This window comes from Lytechinus pictus, chromosome 1, assembly GCF_037042905.1.
Source record: "Lytechinus pictus isolate F3 Inbred chromosome 1, Lp3.0, whole genome shotgun sequence".
In the NCBI taxonomy this organism is placed as follows: domain Eukaryota; kingdom Metazoa; phylum Echinodermata; class Echinoidea; order Temnopleuroida; family Toxopneustidae; genus Lytechinus; species Lytechinus pictus.
Window position 1 is genome coordinate 38,625,114 of NC_087245.1, and position 18,850 is coordinate 38,643,963.

Genomic DNA, 18,850 nt, shown 5'->3' on the forward strand with positions numbered 1-18,850 from the left:
TAAAAAAGTGGACCTTTACATTTATCAATTCCTCAATAGCAACATCTATGATTTTCCAGAATTTGACAACAAAGTATAACAGCACAAATGAAAAGCATATATAAAATAATGAAAATAAATATATGTGAGTTGGTGATATCAATATGAGGCATGGATATTGCACAAAAAATAAAAACTGGAAAGTAGCAAAGGGTATGGTAGAGTGGGGGTTTCGTATTCCGGTGACCCGGGTTCGAATCCCACTTGGTGCACTAGTGCCCTATAGTAAGGCACTGATCCTCATTACCAGGTCCCTCGGAGAGGACCTTAAGATGTCGGTCCTCTGGTTGCTTGCGTACATGCATTCATGCTTTTTTTAGCAATCAGGTAAAAAAAAAATCACCACCAACTCAACTTAACTCTTCACCTTTACGACCCTGAAAAACTCTTGGTATTTGGTCTCATTTTATTCTTTGTAAACCATGATTAGAATGAAGAAAAAAAAATTAGAAAAAAAAAGACAATTTTTATATTGGTTCTGGATTTTTACTGTAAAAAAGGAAAGAACACTATTACACATACACAAATAAACACACAAACGAAGTCACCCTCGCAAGTGTTAGCATTAGCAGTGTGGATTGGTCCAATCAGTATGCTCATGAATAATTAATATTTTGTGCCCCTGCTGTAATAAAAAAGGCCCCTGTGAAGGAACACATTTACTCTGGCCTATTTAAAGGTCAAGTCTGCCCCCCAAATGTTGATTTGAGTCAACAGAGAGAAATCAAACAAGCATAACCCTGAAAGTAAGTTTTACTTATTTTTCACAAACAATTAAATGTACAGCTCAGTGCACATATGCAAATGAGAGAGTCTATCATGTCTCTCACTCACCATTTCTTTTGTTTTTGTTTTAATTCTACAATATTTCATCTATTACAGATTCGACAATAAGGAGCAACTTGACTGAACCACAAAAATATTAAAACAGTAATTCACATATTCAGGGAGATATAAAATGTTGTTTCACATGACAATGAATAGAAAATTAAAATATATCACATTTTGTACATACAAGTGTTTTGTGAAATTAAGCAAAACTTTGAAATGCTATAACCTTCTTATTTTACATCTGATTATGATAAAAATTTTAGCATCATGCTTGTTTGATTTTATGTTTGATTCAAATCAATATTTTTTTGAGTGGACTTGACCTTTAATATCTCTCCATCACTGCCTGGTCTCCTTCCGGTCCCTGCGTGGCATTTGGAACACATCATATCCTCACTCACTGGACTTTGTCAAAAAGACTAGCACAAATTGGAATATACACATTGTATAAACATGGACCTAGCAGGTGGCTGTTTCATAAAGCTGTTCGTAAGTTAAGAGTGACTTTAAGAACGACTGGTGAACCTTTCTTACGCGCTTTTTTAACCATCGCCAATAAACATACGGTACCACAAGAAAGGATCACCAGTCATTCTTAAAGTCACTCTTAACTTACGAACAGCTTTATGAAACAGCCACCAGGTCCATGTGTGCAAAATTAAAAAATGGCATGCAATTTACTAGAAGCTTTGGTAGAAGTTGGGGATGAAACTGTCACAGAGACTCAGACCCGGGAGCTGTTTCATAAAGATGTTCGTAAGTTAAGAGCGACTTTAAGAACGACTGGTGAACCTTTCTTACGCGCTTAACCATCGCCAATGAATATACCATTTTGCACAAGAAAGGATCACCAGTCGTTCTTAAAGACTCTCTTAACTTACAAACAGCTTTATGAAACACCCACCTGGGCCCTATAACATAGAGCATAGCGATCGATCCTATTACTGATTTTTATGTTTGATCATACACAATGATCAATGCAATCGATCATTAAAGTTAGCCCCATGATCAATCACTGAGCATTATGCTACGTGGCCGAGGAGAGTGTTTCATAAACATTTTCTACCGACAATTTTGTTGGATCTGACATCTTCCCTTGATTTTGACTGGCTGAAAAGCTCTGTCACCAGAGCTGCCAAGTTGTATTTTGCATTTTCAGTATTCTTATCCCCCAAAATCAGTATTTTGACAAAAAAATCAGTCTTTTTACCGTGTGAGATAAATATTTTGTATTTTTCCCAAAAAAAGTGTATTTCATTATAAAATGCTTGGCGCACTCGCCCATCACGGCGCTCAAGCTGCATGCAAGCTAAAATGTGCACTGCTCTTGCAGATGAAAAAAAAAAAAAACATTGAAACTTTGTATATCTCACCCTGGTTTTTACAAAATGAAAAAAAAGTTACCTGAAATTACATTGATCTAATAACCATATTTGTGTACGTTTTATGAAATAGAGACATATAGAGATGATTTTTCTCAATAAATTTCGATTTTGTAAATTTTTTTTTTTTTTTTTTTTTTTTTATACAAAAAACATATTTTTTAAAGAAAAAACGTACTGCCGTATTTTGGTTGCAAAAACGTACTAAATACGGAAAAATCGTACTACTTGGCAGCTCTGTGTCACTATGGTAACTGTTGGATAAAACATCCAACAAGTCCTTCCATGAAACGATCCCAGGCTTCTGCATTTACATTTTAATGTGGAGCCTTGTGGCCCAGTGGATTAGTCTTCGGACTTTGAAACCGAGGGTCGTGGGTTCAAATCCCAGCCATGGCGTAATTTCCTTCAGCAAGAAATGTATCCACATTGTGCTGCACTCGACCCAGGTGGGGTAAATGGGTACCCGGCAGGAATTCATTCCTTGAAATGCCACCGTGCTGTAAAAGGCTGCGGGGCTAAATCCAGGGTAATAATATCCAAAGAAGCGCATAGGGATGCATTTGGCAGTGATATGCGCTATATAAGCATATTGGTATTATTATTATTCTGCATTTACATTTGAATGTGGAAATATTCGGAAGCAGAACAGAAGCAACTGAAATAATGATTACCATTTTGCTGTATTGATAAGTCAGAGCAAGATCTGCCACATATTTCCCCTTTAAATAAAGGAGAGCTGAATAAGACTAAGAGTCGGCTATCAGTGATAAAGATTGACATAATATTTTTCATGCACAATACATACCTCTTCCTGGCCGGACACCACAGCCATACAACTAGAGAGGGCGCTACAAGCTTCGTGAGATCTATCAACAATGCCTTCCAGCCGTTTGGTTAGCTCTGACAAAGAGGAATGGCGGCAAAGGATGACTTTCAATATTACCTGTAGTTTACATGCCAGTGCAGTATCAAAATCAACATGTCAAGTCAAATGAGAAAATACATGCTGAATACTTTAGAAAGCAGATATAATGTAACAGAACTCACTTTAACTTATTCAGCCCCATGTCAAACATACGACAAGTGGAACGCCTCTGGCAGTCTCGCCTGCATCATGCGATTCATTATAGCAGCTGTGCTGACTTTAAAAACGACTATTGAATAATTATTCACAAAAAACACAATTCATATGATAATAAAATACTGTGTTCACTGACCCTAAATGACATTTGTCCTTGATCATGTGACCTAAGACTTGTACAAGATGATCAGTGATACTTGATCACCCTCAGATTATGTCCACATTTCACGAACTAGATCCATAAACTTTCAAAGTTATGATGTCCATTCAACAAATACCCCCAAGTTTGACTGTATATACCTGTAATGTTAATACTGTTATCTGTGCTGCCTTTGAACCCTTCCATCCATTGTGAAAGATTTCTGATGCTCTCCTCCAAGAGGTGGTGTCGTGTTTGAGCATTCTGGAATTGAAAAAGGAGAGAGAATTAATAACTTAATTTCCAACTCCTCTGCAACAGACATGCATGTGCCCAATATGATTTTGAGGAAAACATTTTTCATAAAATATACTGCAGATTTTATGAAAAGAGAGAAAAAAAGTATAAAATATTGAAAAAGAAAAGGTTCAATTTGCATCTTCATTTCAGCAAGGTCATACCTTCAATGTATCTTGGATGGAGCTCAAGGCAAGGAGTTTCTTCTTATCTTCTCCTTCCTCGTCATCATCCGAATCAGAGTCGGCAATGATGCAGGAACTAGCCAATCTCTCACTGTAGGATCGATGCTCCCTCAGAGCCGATATCCATTTCTAGGTGTTGGAAGAATCAAAACAGAGCAGTAAATAGCAAAAGTAATAATTTGGTCTCCAAAAAGTTTAAATAAGAAAATAAACTTCTCTGAAAAAGTAGTTCTTTCTTCATACTTCTAAATTAATAAAGTTGAATGAAAAGACAAGGTACAAGAGTTTCTTCGACACCATTTTTTGCAGACTGCATGCTTAGAAGTTTCACTGACTTTGTCCAATATGCACATCTCAGGCTGGAGCGAACCCAGTGGCCCGTTTCATAAAGGACTTGCAACTGTTGTAACTTTGTCATTATGGCAACTACCATGGAAACAGGACTCAGCAGCCAATCATAATCAAGGTTTCCATGGTAGTTGCCATAATGGCAAAGTTACAACAGTTGCAAGTCCTTTATGAAACAGGCCCCAGAACTTCAAACCTTGTTTCTCCTTATTTTTTGAAGCTCTCACTTAATTTTTTTTCTGCATTCAATCAAGCACTTGTGTGGGCCATTGTTGATCAATTTCAACAAGTTATTTATGATTTAAAAGCTTGGGATGTGCTTTTTGAAGCTCACTTCAAATCTTTAAAATCATTCGTGAGGATGTATTTCATTCTGAGTTGCCTCGGTTGCCGAACCGATTCAGTGGCTCAATGATGTGGCTCAATATGCATGTACCGAGCTGGTTAAGTGAAGAGGCGCTATATTTTACAGTGCATACTGAGTAAAACAAAGCTTGCGTGCGCTTGCGTGATTTCAAATCTAAAATATAAAGCCTTATTTACTGAAAATAATAAAAATCAAAATATTTTAGTGATATGATAAGATAATTTTGATTGGCGCATAAATTCTTTTTTGAATGAGAGCCCTGTTAACAACAAGAACAAGATATTGTTGGGTTTGGGTTGGCTGGTCACAATTGACTGTGAGAGGCAAGCCTTGAGAAGCAAAACATATTTAGTGTAGTAGGTTACACGGAGCACCATGTATCTTTCTTGGGCAAGTGTTGGTCCTGAAAAGGACCACCCAATCTCAACGTTTCGACAAGTGTGTTCTTGTCATCATCAGGAGAATAAGCAAAGTTTGTAAAAGTAGGGTACATGTCTCTGATCGGCTGGATAAGTCACATGACATCCACATATGCGGACCCGGGTGACAACACACAAAACCAGCGACGACCGGAAATGCCGTCAGTTATCATTCCCGCTATGATTAGCATGAATGACAAAGCCACCACTTCCACCCATACACTGCAATGCTCACACATGTGTGGAACGTCCCGGCAGGCTAATTAGCCTCTTTGTCTAGAACAGTAAGCCAGATGTTGCTAACTGACGGCATTTCCTGTCGTTCTGGTTTTGTGTGTTGTCACCCAGGTCCGCATATGTGGATGTCATGTGAATTATCCAGCCAATCAGATACATGTAAGGCCTGCTTTTACAAACTTTGCTCATTCTCTTGAAGACGACAAGAACACACTTGTCGAAACGTCCTTTTCAGGACCAACAATTGCCCAAGAAAGATACGTGGTGTACCGTGAAACCTACTACACTATTCTTCTTCGCCATGGAAACCTCCTGAAGTTACAAAACATATTCACCTCTCTTGTCAAGTCTTTGGAGAATTTTTCATCTAGCATCCAGAGATGAGTCGATCCTTCATTGTACCTCACAGCAAACATATAATCATTATCAACATTGATCTGAAAAACAAAGAACAATACAAAGTACAACGTACAATAACAGAAACGGGATGCAGCACTCTGCTCTATACGTCATAGAAGGAGGAGGGGGGGGGGGTTATTATAAACTACTGTGTTTCTTTTTCAAATTTAAACACTTCGGCCTGTATCCTGAACTCGGGTTTAAATCAAACCCCGGTTTAAAGTTGTGGTTTAAGTATGGAGAGCCAATTGGGGCACAAATCCTTAACAGTACACATCCAATTTATTAACTCATTTGACACTCAAATTGTTCATAATCATCTGGGAATGATAACTGAAGTATTTTCTTCATCATGAAAGCAAAAGGAAACAAAATAGTAAACATAAGAAATAAACAATATAAACAGAATTTTTGAATTTTTGGCTCCCCATAATTTAAGCACAGAGTTGTGGTCTAAGTTAAACCTGACTTTAGAATACAGGCCTATAGGTTTCCAGGGATCTCACTGATGATTACTAATTCTTCACTTCACTTTGGATTCATCATCGGTCGGTTAAATATATCTTTACTTATTCAATTCTCAATTGCACTCAGCCATCTTAAAACTGATCTACCAATACATCTTTCATAGTAATGAACATGGGTACTGCCCCAATTCACACATTTTTCTTACTATTTTGTTATTTTGTTCAAAACTTGAATGAGTAATGAGTATGTGGTGAGGTAGTAAAATGGACTAAACTGTTTAATTCATGAGCCCACATTAAGAAGTCGGGTTTCATCTAAACTCTGGTTTTAAGTTTTGGTTTAATTAGGGAAAGCCAGTTGTTACATAAATCTCTAATATTAGAGGTTCGATGTTTCAGCTCCCAAAACATTATTAACTGCCTGGGAAGGATAAGTATGACAGTTGTCTTCACCATTAAAGAATTAGTAAAGAGCACAGTAAACATGAGAAGCATTCACTGTAAACAAAATTTTGAAACGTTTGGCTTCCCATAATTTTAGCACAGAGTTAGACTATGGTCTAAGTTAAACCTGACTTCAGAATACGGGCCATAAAATTTCCTCCTGCTATTTCTTTTGTGTACAGACCTTTATATCGGCATGCTCCAGACTTTTGCAGCCCTGTCTCTTCAATCCTGTATATGCATCAGCCCTGGAAAGACACAGAGAAATTATATCCAAAAAAAATTAAAACCTGAAGGTAGAAGAATTATAAAACATCACTTCACTGCAAATTAAATGATAGATATCTAAACTTTGTGCAGTGCCCTTATAAAAGTTTGATCAGTTTGTTTTGTGACCTAGTTTAGTTCAATTTAATGATATTGCAATATTAATTATTCCATAAAACTAAGCATAGACCTACATTCAGGCCATGTTTAGACTCTATTTCAATATCTATTGTATTGTATATACCCGGTGTATATATCTGTATACATATTTATGTACACATGGATTTTTCAATACATAAGTGTATTGATTGCAGAATTTTATTGATATGAAATAAAATAATTTACATCAAATAGAAAATATCTCCTTATTCAATTGCTAAATTCATCTGTCACTAATAAAAATCAAACATGCAGTATGACTTATGCCTGATGAAATCAATCTGACTGTTAATATCCTGATAATGCCAATATTTTTTAATAATAAACAAATATATCTATAATATATAACGTAAATACTAAATAAATAATTAAATACCTAAACAAATTAATAATTAAATAGATGTATAATGAATTACATTGTAATCAACAAAGGAATTTATAAATTAAAAAAAATAAAACGTTCAATTTAATCAATTTACTAAATTTTCCATACCTATTTTGATCTTGAGGGCTCAAAAAATAAGGAAATTTCATATCCTAGCTTGATTATAAAAACAATAAATTTCTCTTGGCATTGAATGATGATTTTACCTGTTCCTGTAATAGCTCAGCATACCCTGGTCAAGTACCACCCAAAGATGTCGCCTTCTCATCAAACCAGCCTACAATTAGATGAATGAAGAAATACATTAATGACTAAATGAACAAATAAAAAGTATATTAGTAAAATGGATGGATGGATGGATGGATGGATGGATGGATGGATGGATGGATGGATGGATGGATGGAGGGATGGATGGATGGATGGATGGATGGATGGAAGGATGGAAGGATGGATGGATGGATGGATGGATGGAGGGATGGAAGGATGGATGGATGGAGGGATGGATGAATGAATGAATGAATGAATATATGAGTAAATGAATAAATAGATAAAGCAAAAATTAATAATAAACAAATCAATTAATGAATTGATAAATGAATGGATAAATAAATACATGAATGAATGAATCAATCAATCTATTAATTAATCAATCAATAAGCTCCAAGTGGAACTCACACTGCTAAATGAGAACCCAAATTTTAAATAATGGTGTCTCTCACTCACCCTATAAAGCGGTCCTTCAAACTTATTGACATAGCTCTGAACCACCTGTAATCAAGAAAATAGTAAAATGATTTGTTAGTTAGACACTATTAAGAAATGTTAATCAACTATAAACAGTACACAGCTAACTTCAAATCTTTATATTCATACCACTTTTCCATTGTTATTTATCAATTTGTCCCCTTAAACATAAAAACACATAAGTACATTATTAAAATCAATTACATTACAAAAAAAAACACTTTCAACAAAAGAAAACATTATAATTGACGATTTGATTTGATCATTTTAGCAACTTTAATAAATGTATAAAAATATTGTTCAAGCTAATGTGTATCACAATCCTCACCTGGGTGGAGAGTGACCTATTCAGTATTTTAGAAAAAAGTCTTCTAAACACGGTTTACATCTTGAAATGGTCAGAAATGGGATCTACCGTATATAAATTTGGAAAGTGATCAATAACAACTCTCTTATCACATCTCTAAATACAATTTGCATTCCATACGAGAACAGGCAAAGATCCAGGAAACACAGGAGGAAAGTGCCCCCCCCAAAAAAAAAAAACTTTTGCTAAAGGAATATTGTAAACAATTGAATTAGAACCATGTTATGAGTATTGCCTTCCCCCCCCCCCAACAATCCTGTGCCTCTCTTTTTGAAGTGAGGATGCAAAAAGGTCCATTTTAGAAAGTGATAACTTTTGTTTTGATTTCTTTTGTTTGGGGGTTATTATTTTTTTCTTAGGGGGACAAAAGGTCCTTTTTGGTAGCAATAATAGCTTTTCCCTGTTTTTTTTTTTTTTTTTTTGGTGCATTTATAAAAAGAATGCTAAGCAAAATTAAACAATTTTCTATTCTTCTCAATATATCAAATCTTGGATGTGCCCCTTGTAAAATATACAAAACTCTATTCCAAACCATTCAATAGAAGAAAAGGAGAAAAGATCAAGCATATATAAAGTTAAACGAAGAGTCTGTTCTTTCCTTATTCCCTACCTTTACTGGACGAAGGCTGACCAGCTGTCGGATGTGGTACGACTGGGCAAGGTCAAGGCTCGTTTGACCCTTGGTGTTCTTCACATCAGCCTTCGCCCCACTCTGAAGCAAGAAAATGGCCGCCTCTCGCTGATCACTGTAACAAGCCCGGTGGAGAGGAGTATTTCCACTTGCGTCTGTGCAATTTATGTCAGGGGGCCTTGGGCCTTTTAGCTAACAAAAAAAAGATAAACTGTATGGATTAGAATTTGCTTTTTTTTTCTTCAAAGTTTTAATTCTTGCATTTTTTAATTAAGACCTTGATGCACAGTTAATTTCCCATCTTTGTAAACATTATGCTGTCCTCATTCACATGCTAATAAGATTTCTGTTGCAATTACCAATGCACTGTACAAAATATGAATTGAAATGAGGCCATTTTTACAGAGAGAATGCCTAAGAAAATTATTATAATTTCATCCTATATCTAGCACTAAATCAATCCCAATTTTATGAGACCAGAAAGTAGAGAACAGCAACGATTTCATCAAAAATGTTTTTCGAGAATAGTGACAAATACTATACAAAGATTCATCAGTTTATTTCTGTTCATCTGTTGTTACTTTGTCATTTACTGTACAACATTAATTCAAAACATATCTTGTTATCTCTTTATATGAACATATTAACACAGTAAAATCGTGCTAGGATTGGTTTAGCATAGCATTTATAAGCTCGACAAATAGTTATTATTCTGTTCACTGTGCAAATAGCTATCAGTCTGAAGTACATGACCTTAACTTTATCATGGACCTATTACAAACAGCTGCTGCATGTTAAAGCGCATATATTGGATGTTTTAATGATTCATCAGTTGTTATCAACCTCATTATGTTCTTGACTGACCTTTCTATGGCACTCAAGAGATAAGGATCTACTCTATTTTGGGAGTAATACATATCTACATAATTATATTGTAGATACTAAGTATTGGTTATTCTCTAACATGGATACATTGCAGTTTGTTCTTATTCAGAGAGAAATAAGAAGAATTTTGACAGATTATGTTCTCAGGCTGGATTAAAAGATATCTTCTAAATCAATCTTTCTACCCTCACATTCTTTTAAAGGCAGAACATACTAAATTACATGTAGCACCTCAAATGGACATACATAATCTTTCATCTAAATTCATGATAATTTTGCACGAATGTGTACACAAACGTGAACATACTGCACATGTTGCTACTCTTATTTGTTCACTTTTATTACATTAATTTGGAGGGAGATCTGCTTTAATGTGTGGGAATACTTCTCCTTGCAACTTGCCCAGATGAAATCTTGCAGCTCTCTCCCTATACATTATCCATTGCACTTCTTCCTATACATCTCCTTCAACCCCTCCATTCCCTCCTTCTGTCATCTACTATGCTATCCCCTACTATCTTTCTCACCTCCCCATGTTCTTCCTCTCTCTCTCTCCTTCAACTTCTCTCTGTCCCCTACTATCCCCCACCCGTCCCACCTTTTTCCTCTCTTTTCTTCAACCCTTCACCCCCCTCTGCCCCCTACTACCCTCCCCCACTCCTCCTATCTTCTTCCTCTCTCTCTCTCTCCTTCACCCCCCCCCCCCCCTCTGTCCTCTACCCTTCCCCATCCCTCCCATCTTCTTCCACTCTCTCCGTCAACAATTCACTCCCCGCCTATGTCCCCTACTACCCTCCCCCACCCCTCCCACCTTTTTCATCTCTCTCCTTCAACCCTTCACCCCCCTTGTCCCCTACTACCCTCCCCCACCCCTCCAATCTTCTTCCTCTCTCTCCTTCAACCCTTCATGCCCCCCCTCTGTCCCCTACTACCATCCCCCATCCCTCCCATTTTCTTCCTCTCTCTCATCTTCAACCCTTCATCCCCTCCCCCTCTGTCCCCTACTACCCTCCCCCACCTCTCCCATCTTCTTCCTCTCTCTCCTTCAACCCTTTCATCCCCATCCCCTACTATTCTACCCCCTACTATCCTCCTCCACCCCTCCCAGCTTATTCATCTCACTCCTTCAACCCATCCATACCCCTCCCTGTTCCTAGATACTATCATTTCCTCTACTAAACATCCCCACCCCTCCCACCTTCTTTAAATATCCCTCTCCTATCCTTAAGACTGTCTATTTCTCCTTCAATATTCATCTATCTATCTTCCCCATACCTTTCATCCAATTTCCTCTCTCTTTCCCTCGCTTCCCCCCCCCCCCCTTGGTTTAGTTGTCATGCTCACCACTTTTGCCATGATTTCAATGTCCCCATCTGATGCAGCATGGAGTAAAGTTTGGTGGGACTTAAGCTGCTGTGATTGTTCAGCACCTTAAATCAGAGAAAAGGAAGAAAAAAAAATGATTCTACAAGTACTTGAATTTCTTGGGTATAAAGTAAACATGAGAAACCCTTACCTGTTTAGGGTTCATCAAAAAAAAAATAGTGACCCTTTATTTTTTATAGACTTATCTCTCTCCCCCCACCTCTTTATTATTTCCCATTTTTTCTCCCCATTTCTTGAAAATTCAAAAGGGCGCAGTATTTCCCTGGCTTAGTGTTGTAATCTGAAAGAAAAATATTGTTTGTCCTGGGCCTGTAAACCATCAGAAATTTATCCTGATTCTGGATAGAATAACACTACAATGCCCCCCCCCCCCCCGTATCTCCACCTCTGTAAAAATTGCAAAATCGATGAACAACATAATACCTTCGAGTAGTCTCTTGACTTCTGGTCCAAGTGCTAGTTCCTTGGGCGACATGCCTTCTCCGTTGATAGCAAAGACGTCAGCACCATGCTCTATTAACAGCTGCACTATGTCCTGGTGAAGAAAGAGAGCAAATTTGACTTTAAAAAAAATCAAATACAGGTAACTCTAACTAAGTCAAATCTCTTGGGACCACAGAAATTTGTTTGATTTATGAGAAATTTGACTTGAAAAGGGTATCATATAATACATGTTTTGAATAACCAGGGCCCCGTAACACAAAGGTTTAATAGCGATTAATCACTAAATGAAACAGCCTATCAAAATCATCGTTGCATGCGCATTTTGCTCAGTAGACTGACAAGGAACCAATTAGAATTGCTCTTTCACTTGTGATTGCTTTATGTGTTACGGGCCAATACGGGGTCCCTGGTCTAAAAAAATGCTTCGACTAAGGCGAACATCCGACGAATGGAAGGTCGGCTTAGGCAGAGTCATCTATATTTTAACCCTAATCAGACTGCTGTTTTTAAACAGGTGGAGGGGGCTGATCGAACACTACACATCATTACAAACACAGAATTTAGTTTCATTATCTATTTGGCAAATGAAGATAACACAGAAAAATACATAACAATTCAGAGAACAAAGAATTATCAATACAAAACAGAAATTATCCAATGGAATGCCAGCTAGGGGCAGAAAAGGTTAACTAATTAGAAAATAAGCCTTCTACTCTACTTCCAAATGGAATATCCACAGAACTTGAATTCAAAGAGAAAATTAAAAAAAATATATATTTTAACATCTCTAAATATACGGTACCTGTTAAACAGAAATATTGTGATCATTATGAACCTCAAAACAATGTGAATTACTGACCTCTCTGCCAATATAAGCAGCTTTGTGAAGAGGGGTATCTCCCATAGGATTCATTGAGTTGATGTTAGCTCCGTTACTCAACAGAACCAACGCAACCTTCTCATGACCAAAGTAAGAAGCAAGATGGAGTGGACTCCAACCTCGATTTGATTTTTGTTGACCTGGGTATCAAATCAATGAATACATTTGTCTGAGAATAAAAGTACACGATCTCTAACTTTAAGAAATGAGAAGAGTCAAAAATACAAATGACTTTGAGTGTCTTCATGAGAAGAAACTTGGAAATACATAAGTTCTTAATAAGGCAATCTATTCATCTTGGGACTCATCTTTTCATTTGTCATCTTAGCCTGCAATATATTCATGTGTGTTGGGGGAGGGGGGCAGGCACCTATTCACGGAGGATTATTCTATTGTTACTGGGGGTGCTGAGCAATGTCACAGCACCCCTAGTAACAATAGATAATCATCCATGGCCAGGTCCATGGAGGGGGTTCTAATAAGACTCATCACTTCCTTTGATAACACTTTTTTTTTAATAAAACATTGTCCCTTGCAAACTGCTGGTTATTCCCTATATCACCTTTTCTTTAATACTGGGTGTGTTCCTATGAAGCAAATATTTTCTTTATCAGTTTGTCCAATACTTCCTAGCAAACTGTTGACCTTTCCAAAAATCATTTCCTTTCTTTGATAATGAGTAATAAAGCAATGCACAACTTCTACTCTCACCTTTACAATTAACACTGAAATTGCAGCTCGTGTCACATTGCTCGTATTTCTGGATCAGTTTATGTACCCCTGATGCATCTCCATGTCGTGCTGCAACAAGTAGCAGCTCCATGTCCTCCTTTTCATCCTCTGGTTTAACACCATCTCCCGACCCTTTCTGGAAGCTTGAAGCTCTCTCAAGATCTTTTTTAATACCGTGATCAACAATTTCACTATTCTCTGCTCCTTGGATAATCCTGTTCGCCACACCATTGTTATCATTATCTTGAAGGATAGATCTGTTGTCCTTAGCTTCCCTGAATTCTTCCTCTTGCATCCTATCATCGTCATCTCCCAACATCCATCCTTTCTCGTTCACCATGCCCGGATCACCGGCTTCATTTATCGCAGTCACGACTGCTTCTGCACCTTTTGTAATGGTGGGATAGTTATCTGCGATTCTAATACTGGCAGCATCTCTGACAGTCTCCTGCTGCCCCTCTTCATCTTCAGCATCACAGTCAAAGAATTTGACCGTTCCAGATACCGGCTCTTCCACTTTCTCCAAATCAATTTTCCTCAAAGGTGGATCCTGAACCTGGTTGGAAGTTTGCCTCGGTTCAGTTCCACTCAATCTTTCGGATGCTTCAGTTTCAATTTCAATCCCTTCAGGCAGTTCACCCTCTTCCTGGCAATCCTTAAACTCTGGAGGAGACTGTTCTGCCATTATTGTCTACTAGATGCCAGGGAACACTCCCAATTAGATTTGGCAATATCTAGATGATAAAGAAACATCAAAATAATAATTTGAAATTTGGAGAACCTAAAGGCAAACTGCATAAATGCACGGTATAGGCTACATAGAGAGAGAAATAGGGGATGAAAGAAGGCAACACCACAAACTGTTTGATGAAGAACATATTTGAAACTAAATTCCCTTCAAACACTGGCGGATCCAGGGAGGGGGCACAGCAGGCACGTACCCCCCCCCCCCCCCATTTTAACAGAGGGGTTTTTTTTGCGTGTCAATTTTTTTCGGGTACGAAATATCCTTACTTAATTTGTGGTTGAAAATTTTTCTTATATCTTTTGCGTGTCAAAATTTTCCTCAGAAAAAAATTGCCCCCCCCCCCTTTTAGAAAATCCTGGATCCGCCCGTGCCTTCAAATGCAACTCCATTATAAGGACTACAAGAATGACTTGTTCACAATTGAATGAGTATGTTTGGTTTGTGTTTGGTGACTGACTCGGCTGATAAAATGTTGAAATAAGTTTGATAAGTCGAATGGTGGCACATGTCAGGATCATTGACACATCACGCTACCTTGAGGTAGAGGAAAATGAGCTACATTTGGAGTGGCTCAGAGTATCAATTGGTTGTATTTCCAACCAAATGAGAAATCTGCAGTTGTGCTCAATAGTTAGTGAACCCCACTACAAGAATCACTCCTTAAAGGAGAATGAAACTCTTGGAGCAAGTTAGCTTTTGTGAAAGCAGAAAAATCAAAGAATAAGATCAACAAAAGTTTGAGTAAAATAGGACTAGCAATAGAAGAGTTAGGAGCATTTGAATGTCGAGATCACTAATGCTATGGAGATCCTCCCATTGGCAATGCGACCATGATCTATGATGTCACAGATGAACAACTCTCCCCTTTTGGACACTGAAAATATACCCCAAAACATCTCTTTTTGCTCATTCTAATCATATGACAAACGATTCAATTATATAATGTTGTGAAACCTCTGTACTTGTCCTCTCATAAAGAGAACACCTCACCTTTTGATAGACTCTATAAAAGTGAGAATATAAGTGAAATAAGTACTAAAGTAATGAGGGAGTTGTACGTGTGTGACATCACAGATCTTGGTCGCATTGCCAATGGGAGGATCTACATGGCATTAGTGATCTCGACATTCAAATGCTCATAACTTTCTTATTATTCATTCAATCTTCCTCAAACTTTCAACAATATGTTTCTTTGATTTTTCTCTTTGATATGGATTTAGCTGGTTTCAAGGGTTTCATTTTCCTTTAATGACGAGTGTAGAATGTGGAAACGCAACTGCAATGTTCGGCGAGCCCAAAGAAACAAACTTTATTGAATGTAATACTTTATCGCCTGACTTCACAATCAAATATCTAAGACATGGCAGGACTTGAATGCTTTAAATATGTTCATTTTCTGGTTGGGTTCACTAACTTTTGAGCACCACCGTACTGTATTATGTACAGGAGATAGTTTCCCAAAAAAATCAAACAGATCTGCCATAAAGCAAGTGCCTTCCATATCTATTATTTATTGTTTTGCTCTAGCATTTTAGTCATTCATGGGATTTTAATCCGATGAGTGCATGTCTAAAAGCTTCAGTATGTCTGTTGTAAGGCTATTTTACGATAATAAATGTTAGTAAGTGCGACTCTAAGTAGAGTTAAGTCATACCCCAAGATCCAACCTTGTTCACTGAATAAATGCCCAGATCCAGCTCATCAATTACTTAGCATGATTAGTTACGAACAAACTACAGCTGGCAGCCGTCTGTTTCGAGGAGTTTTTTAACATTTTCATTTTTTTTTAATTTCTCCTCATACACAGACGGCTCGCGATCGTGCAGCTGCCATTAGGGGGTTAACAATGCAAAATCCCCCAACGGGGCTCATTCATAGATTTTTGTCTTTATTTCATAAAAATATACAAAAAGAACTGGACCAAAATTAAGATTATTATTTCGTTTTGGCCTGAAATGCACCAAAATGGGGAAAAATAAACTTAAATTAAAAGGAAAAAAACTTTAAAAAGTGACTTGCTTCGGCTGTCGCGCAACTCCCACTTCCCTGGTTTATCTGAACTTAATACATAAACATATGGCCATTGAGTCCCTGTACAGATCGAGTTAGAACTTCAGTCTCTGTAATAATTAGTGAGTGGAGCCAACGGAGTTGAGCTTCAGCCAAACAAATATAACAGAGACAGAAGCTTTTATTTTTGTTTTAAGTTTTGGTCTACAAGTACAATAGTACTACAAACAAACATGCCCGATAATATTTAATAAATTAAAATAAATGTTCATCCGAGCATTTATTTTTTTTCAGTCTATGCCCATAATCAAATTAATATGGCACAGTCACACAATGTTGTGATGATCGCGATCGTGATCTTGGCCATTTCATTTCAGGCCAAGGCCAATGGCAATGCCGTATTCCCAGGCCAAGGCTACGGGCAGAGCCGGGGGCAGGGCCTGGCGGACATGGGCCATGCCCATGGCGGAGCAAAGGATAAGCTGGTGCGGAAATTCCAACCTCAATGTGCACCTGCCATTTATTATTACTAACTCACCGGATCTGTTTGTTTCCCTTCTTACAGTCAAAGTTTTATCTCTGTATATCATCCAAACAATGTCAACATTCGAAATGTAAATAAATGTAAACTATCTCATTTCTTCCCACAATTTTGCTGCCCATGATTGATCTACAAAAGGCGCAGCAGACGTACGTGACGTGATCGATCGAAAGGTCCTTGTCACATGCTAATATTCTTTGTCACGTGATATTCAGGAAATGGTATATTCTTTCTGATCTGGGATAGTCAGAGGGATTTTTTATAGAGGGGCCGATTTCACGAAAGGGTCTTTCCAAGGACCGTCTTTCGTGTCGCCCATCTTTTATGACGCACTGTATGCTGGATAATTCTTAAATGTACGATAAACAAATAAAATTTGTTTGCTAGCATTTAAATCAATTTGTATACAATTTCATGATATAGCACATCATTATGTAAATAAAGATTTGAATAAAATATGTTTGCAGGTAATTTATTTAAAATGCGTTTAATTCACATGGCGCATCTTAATAAATGGGCGACACGAAAGACGGTTCTTGCAAAGACCCTTTCGTGCAATAGGCCCCATATCTCTATGAGAGATACTGATAATATATCTCTATATATGGGGATAGGATTCTCTTCTCGGGGGGGGGGGGGTCCTCAAGGGTAGGGCTAGGGAAGGAGGAGTGGGTCACTGCATGGGTGTTGATCCCGGATAGCCTGGATTATATTCACGGTAGAGGGCCGTCACGTGATGATATGATAATGAAGATAGTAGAATTAAGGGAATAGAATATATTTTCAGTTCCAGGCCCGGATCCAGCTTTTGCCAATAGGGGGAGGTAGCAGAAAGATATTTTCATCCAGCTGATTTGGGGTTAGTTTTTTCGAGGGGGCATGCATGCATGCAGTCCTATAAACTTTTTGAGTACATTTGATATATCTCAGCTTTACTCTCAATTAAGCAGAGCCTTAATAAATCATGCGAGTGCAATTAATACCCGAACGGCATATTTATGGTTATATTCCCGGGATTTAAAGGAGAATGAAACCCTTGAAACCAGCTGAATCCATATCAAAGAGAAAAATCAAAGAAACATTTTGTTGAAAGTTTGAGGAAGATTGAATGAATAATAAGAAAGTTATGAGCATTTGAATATTGAGATCACTAGTGCCATGTAGATCCTCCCATCGGCAATGCGACCAAGATCTGTGATATCACACACGTACAACTCCCTCATTACTTTGGTACTTATTTCACTTATATTCTCACTTTTATAGAGTCTATCACAAGGTGAGGTGTTCTCTTTATGAGATGACAAGTACAGAGGTTTCACAACATTATATCATTGATGAATCGTTTGTCATATGATTAGAATGAGCAAAAAGAAATGTTTTGGGGTATATTTTCAGTGTCCAAATGGGAGAGTTGTACGTGTGTGACATCACAGATCTTGGTCGCATTGCCAATGGGAGGATCTCCATAGCATTAGTGATCTCGACATTCAAATGCTCATAACTCTTTTATTGCTAGTCCTATTTTACTCAAACTTTTGTTGATCTTATTTTTTGATTTTTCTGCTTTCACAAAAGCTAACTTGCTCCAAGTGTTTCATTCTCCTTTAAGGAATAATTTTTTAATTCACAACATTTCAAAACTTATTTATTTCTGGAGTTTGGATTTTATGTTTGGCTATAACTTGCAGATATTTCCATCGGAGCAATTTTCGCCGGAGCAAATGTAAGGTGCAACCATCTTTATCTTTCTATCTATCTATCTATCTATTTAATATCTATCTATTTATATATCTTTCTATCTATCTATCTATATATCTATCTATCTATTTTTCTATCTATATCTATCTATCTTCTATCTATCTATCTATCTATTTCTTCTTCTTCTTTTCCTTTCTTTCGTTCGTTTGTTCATTTGTCTGTTCATTTGTTTCTTCGTTCGCTCGCTCATTCACTCGTTCGTTCATTCATTTGTTCATTCAGTCAGTCAGTCATTCATTTATTCATTGATCATTCCGTTCATTTAGGCCTACTCA

General features: G+C 37.4%; 1 protein-coding gene across 1 annotated transcript; it reads right to left on the minus strand.

The window, feature by feature from the left end:
- Positions 1-1,662: 1,662 nt before the first annotated feature.
- Positions 1,663-16,994, minus strand: LOC129266921 (oxysterol-binding protein-related protein 1-like). The gene is made up of 13 exons (XM_064102383.1): positions 16,815-16,994; positions 13,498-14,252; positions 12,766-12,926; positions 11,886-11,997; positions 11,421-11,506; positions 9,171-9,383; positions 8,173-8,217; positions 7,656-7,726; positions 6,823-6,886; positions 5,664-5,765; positions 3,937-4,086; positions 3,637-3,739; positions 1,663-3,155 (listed from the first exon to the last, which is right to left on the minus strand). Exons 2-13 carry the CDS (start codon positions 14,201-14,203, stop codon positions 3,016-3,018), a joined length of 1,953 nt encoding a protein of 650 aa, XP_063958453.1. The 5' UTR covers positions 14,204-14,252; positions 16,815-16,994; the 3' UTR covers positions 1,663-3,015.
- Between the last annotated feature and the right edge of the window lie 1,856 nt (positions 16,995-18,850).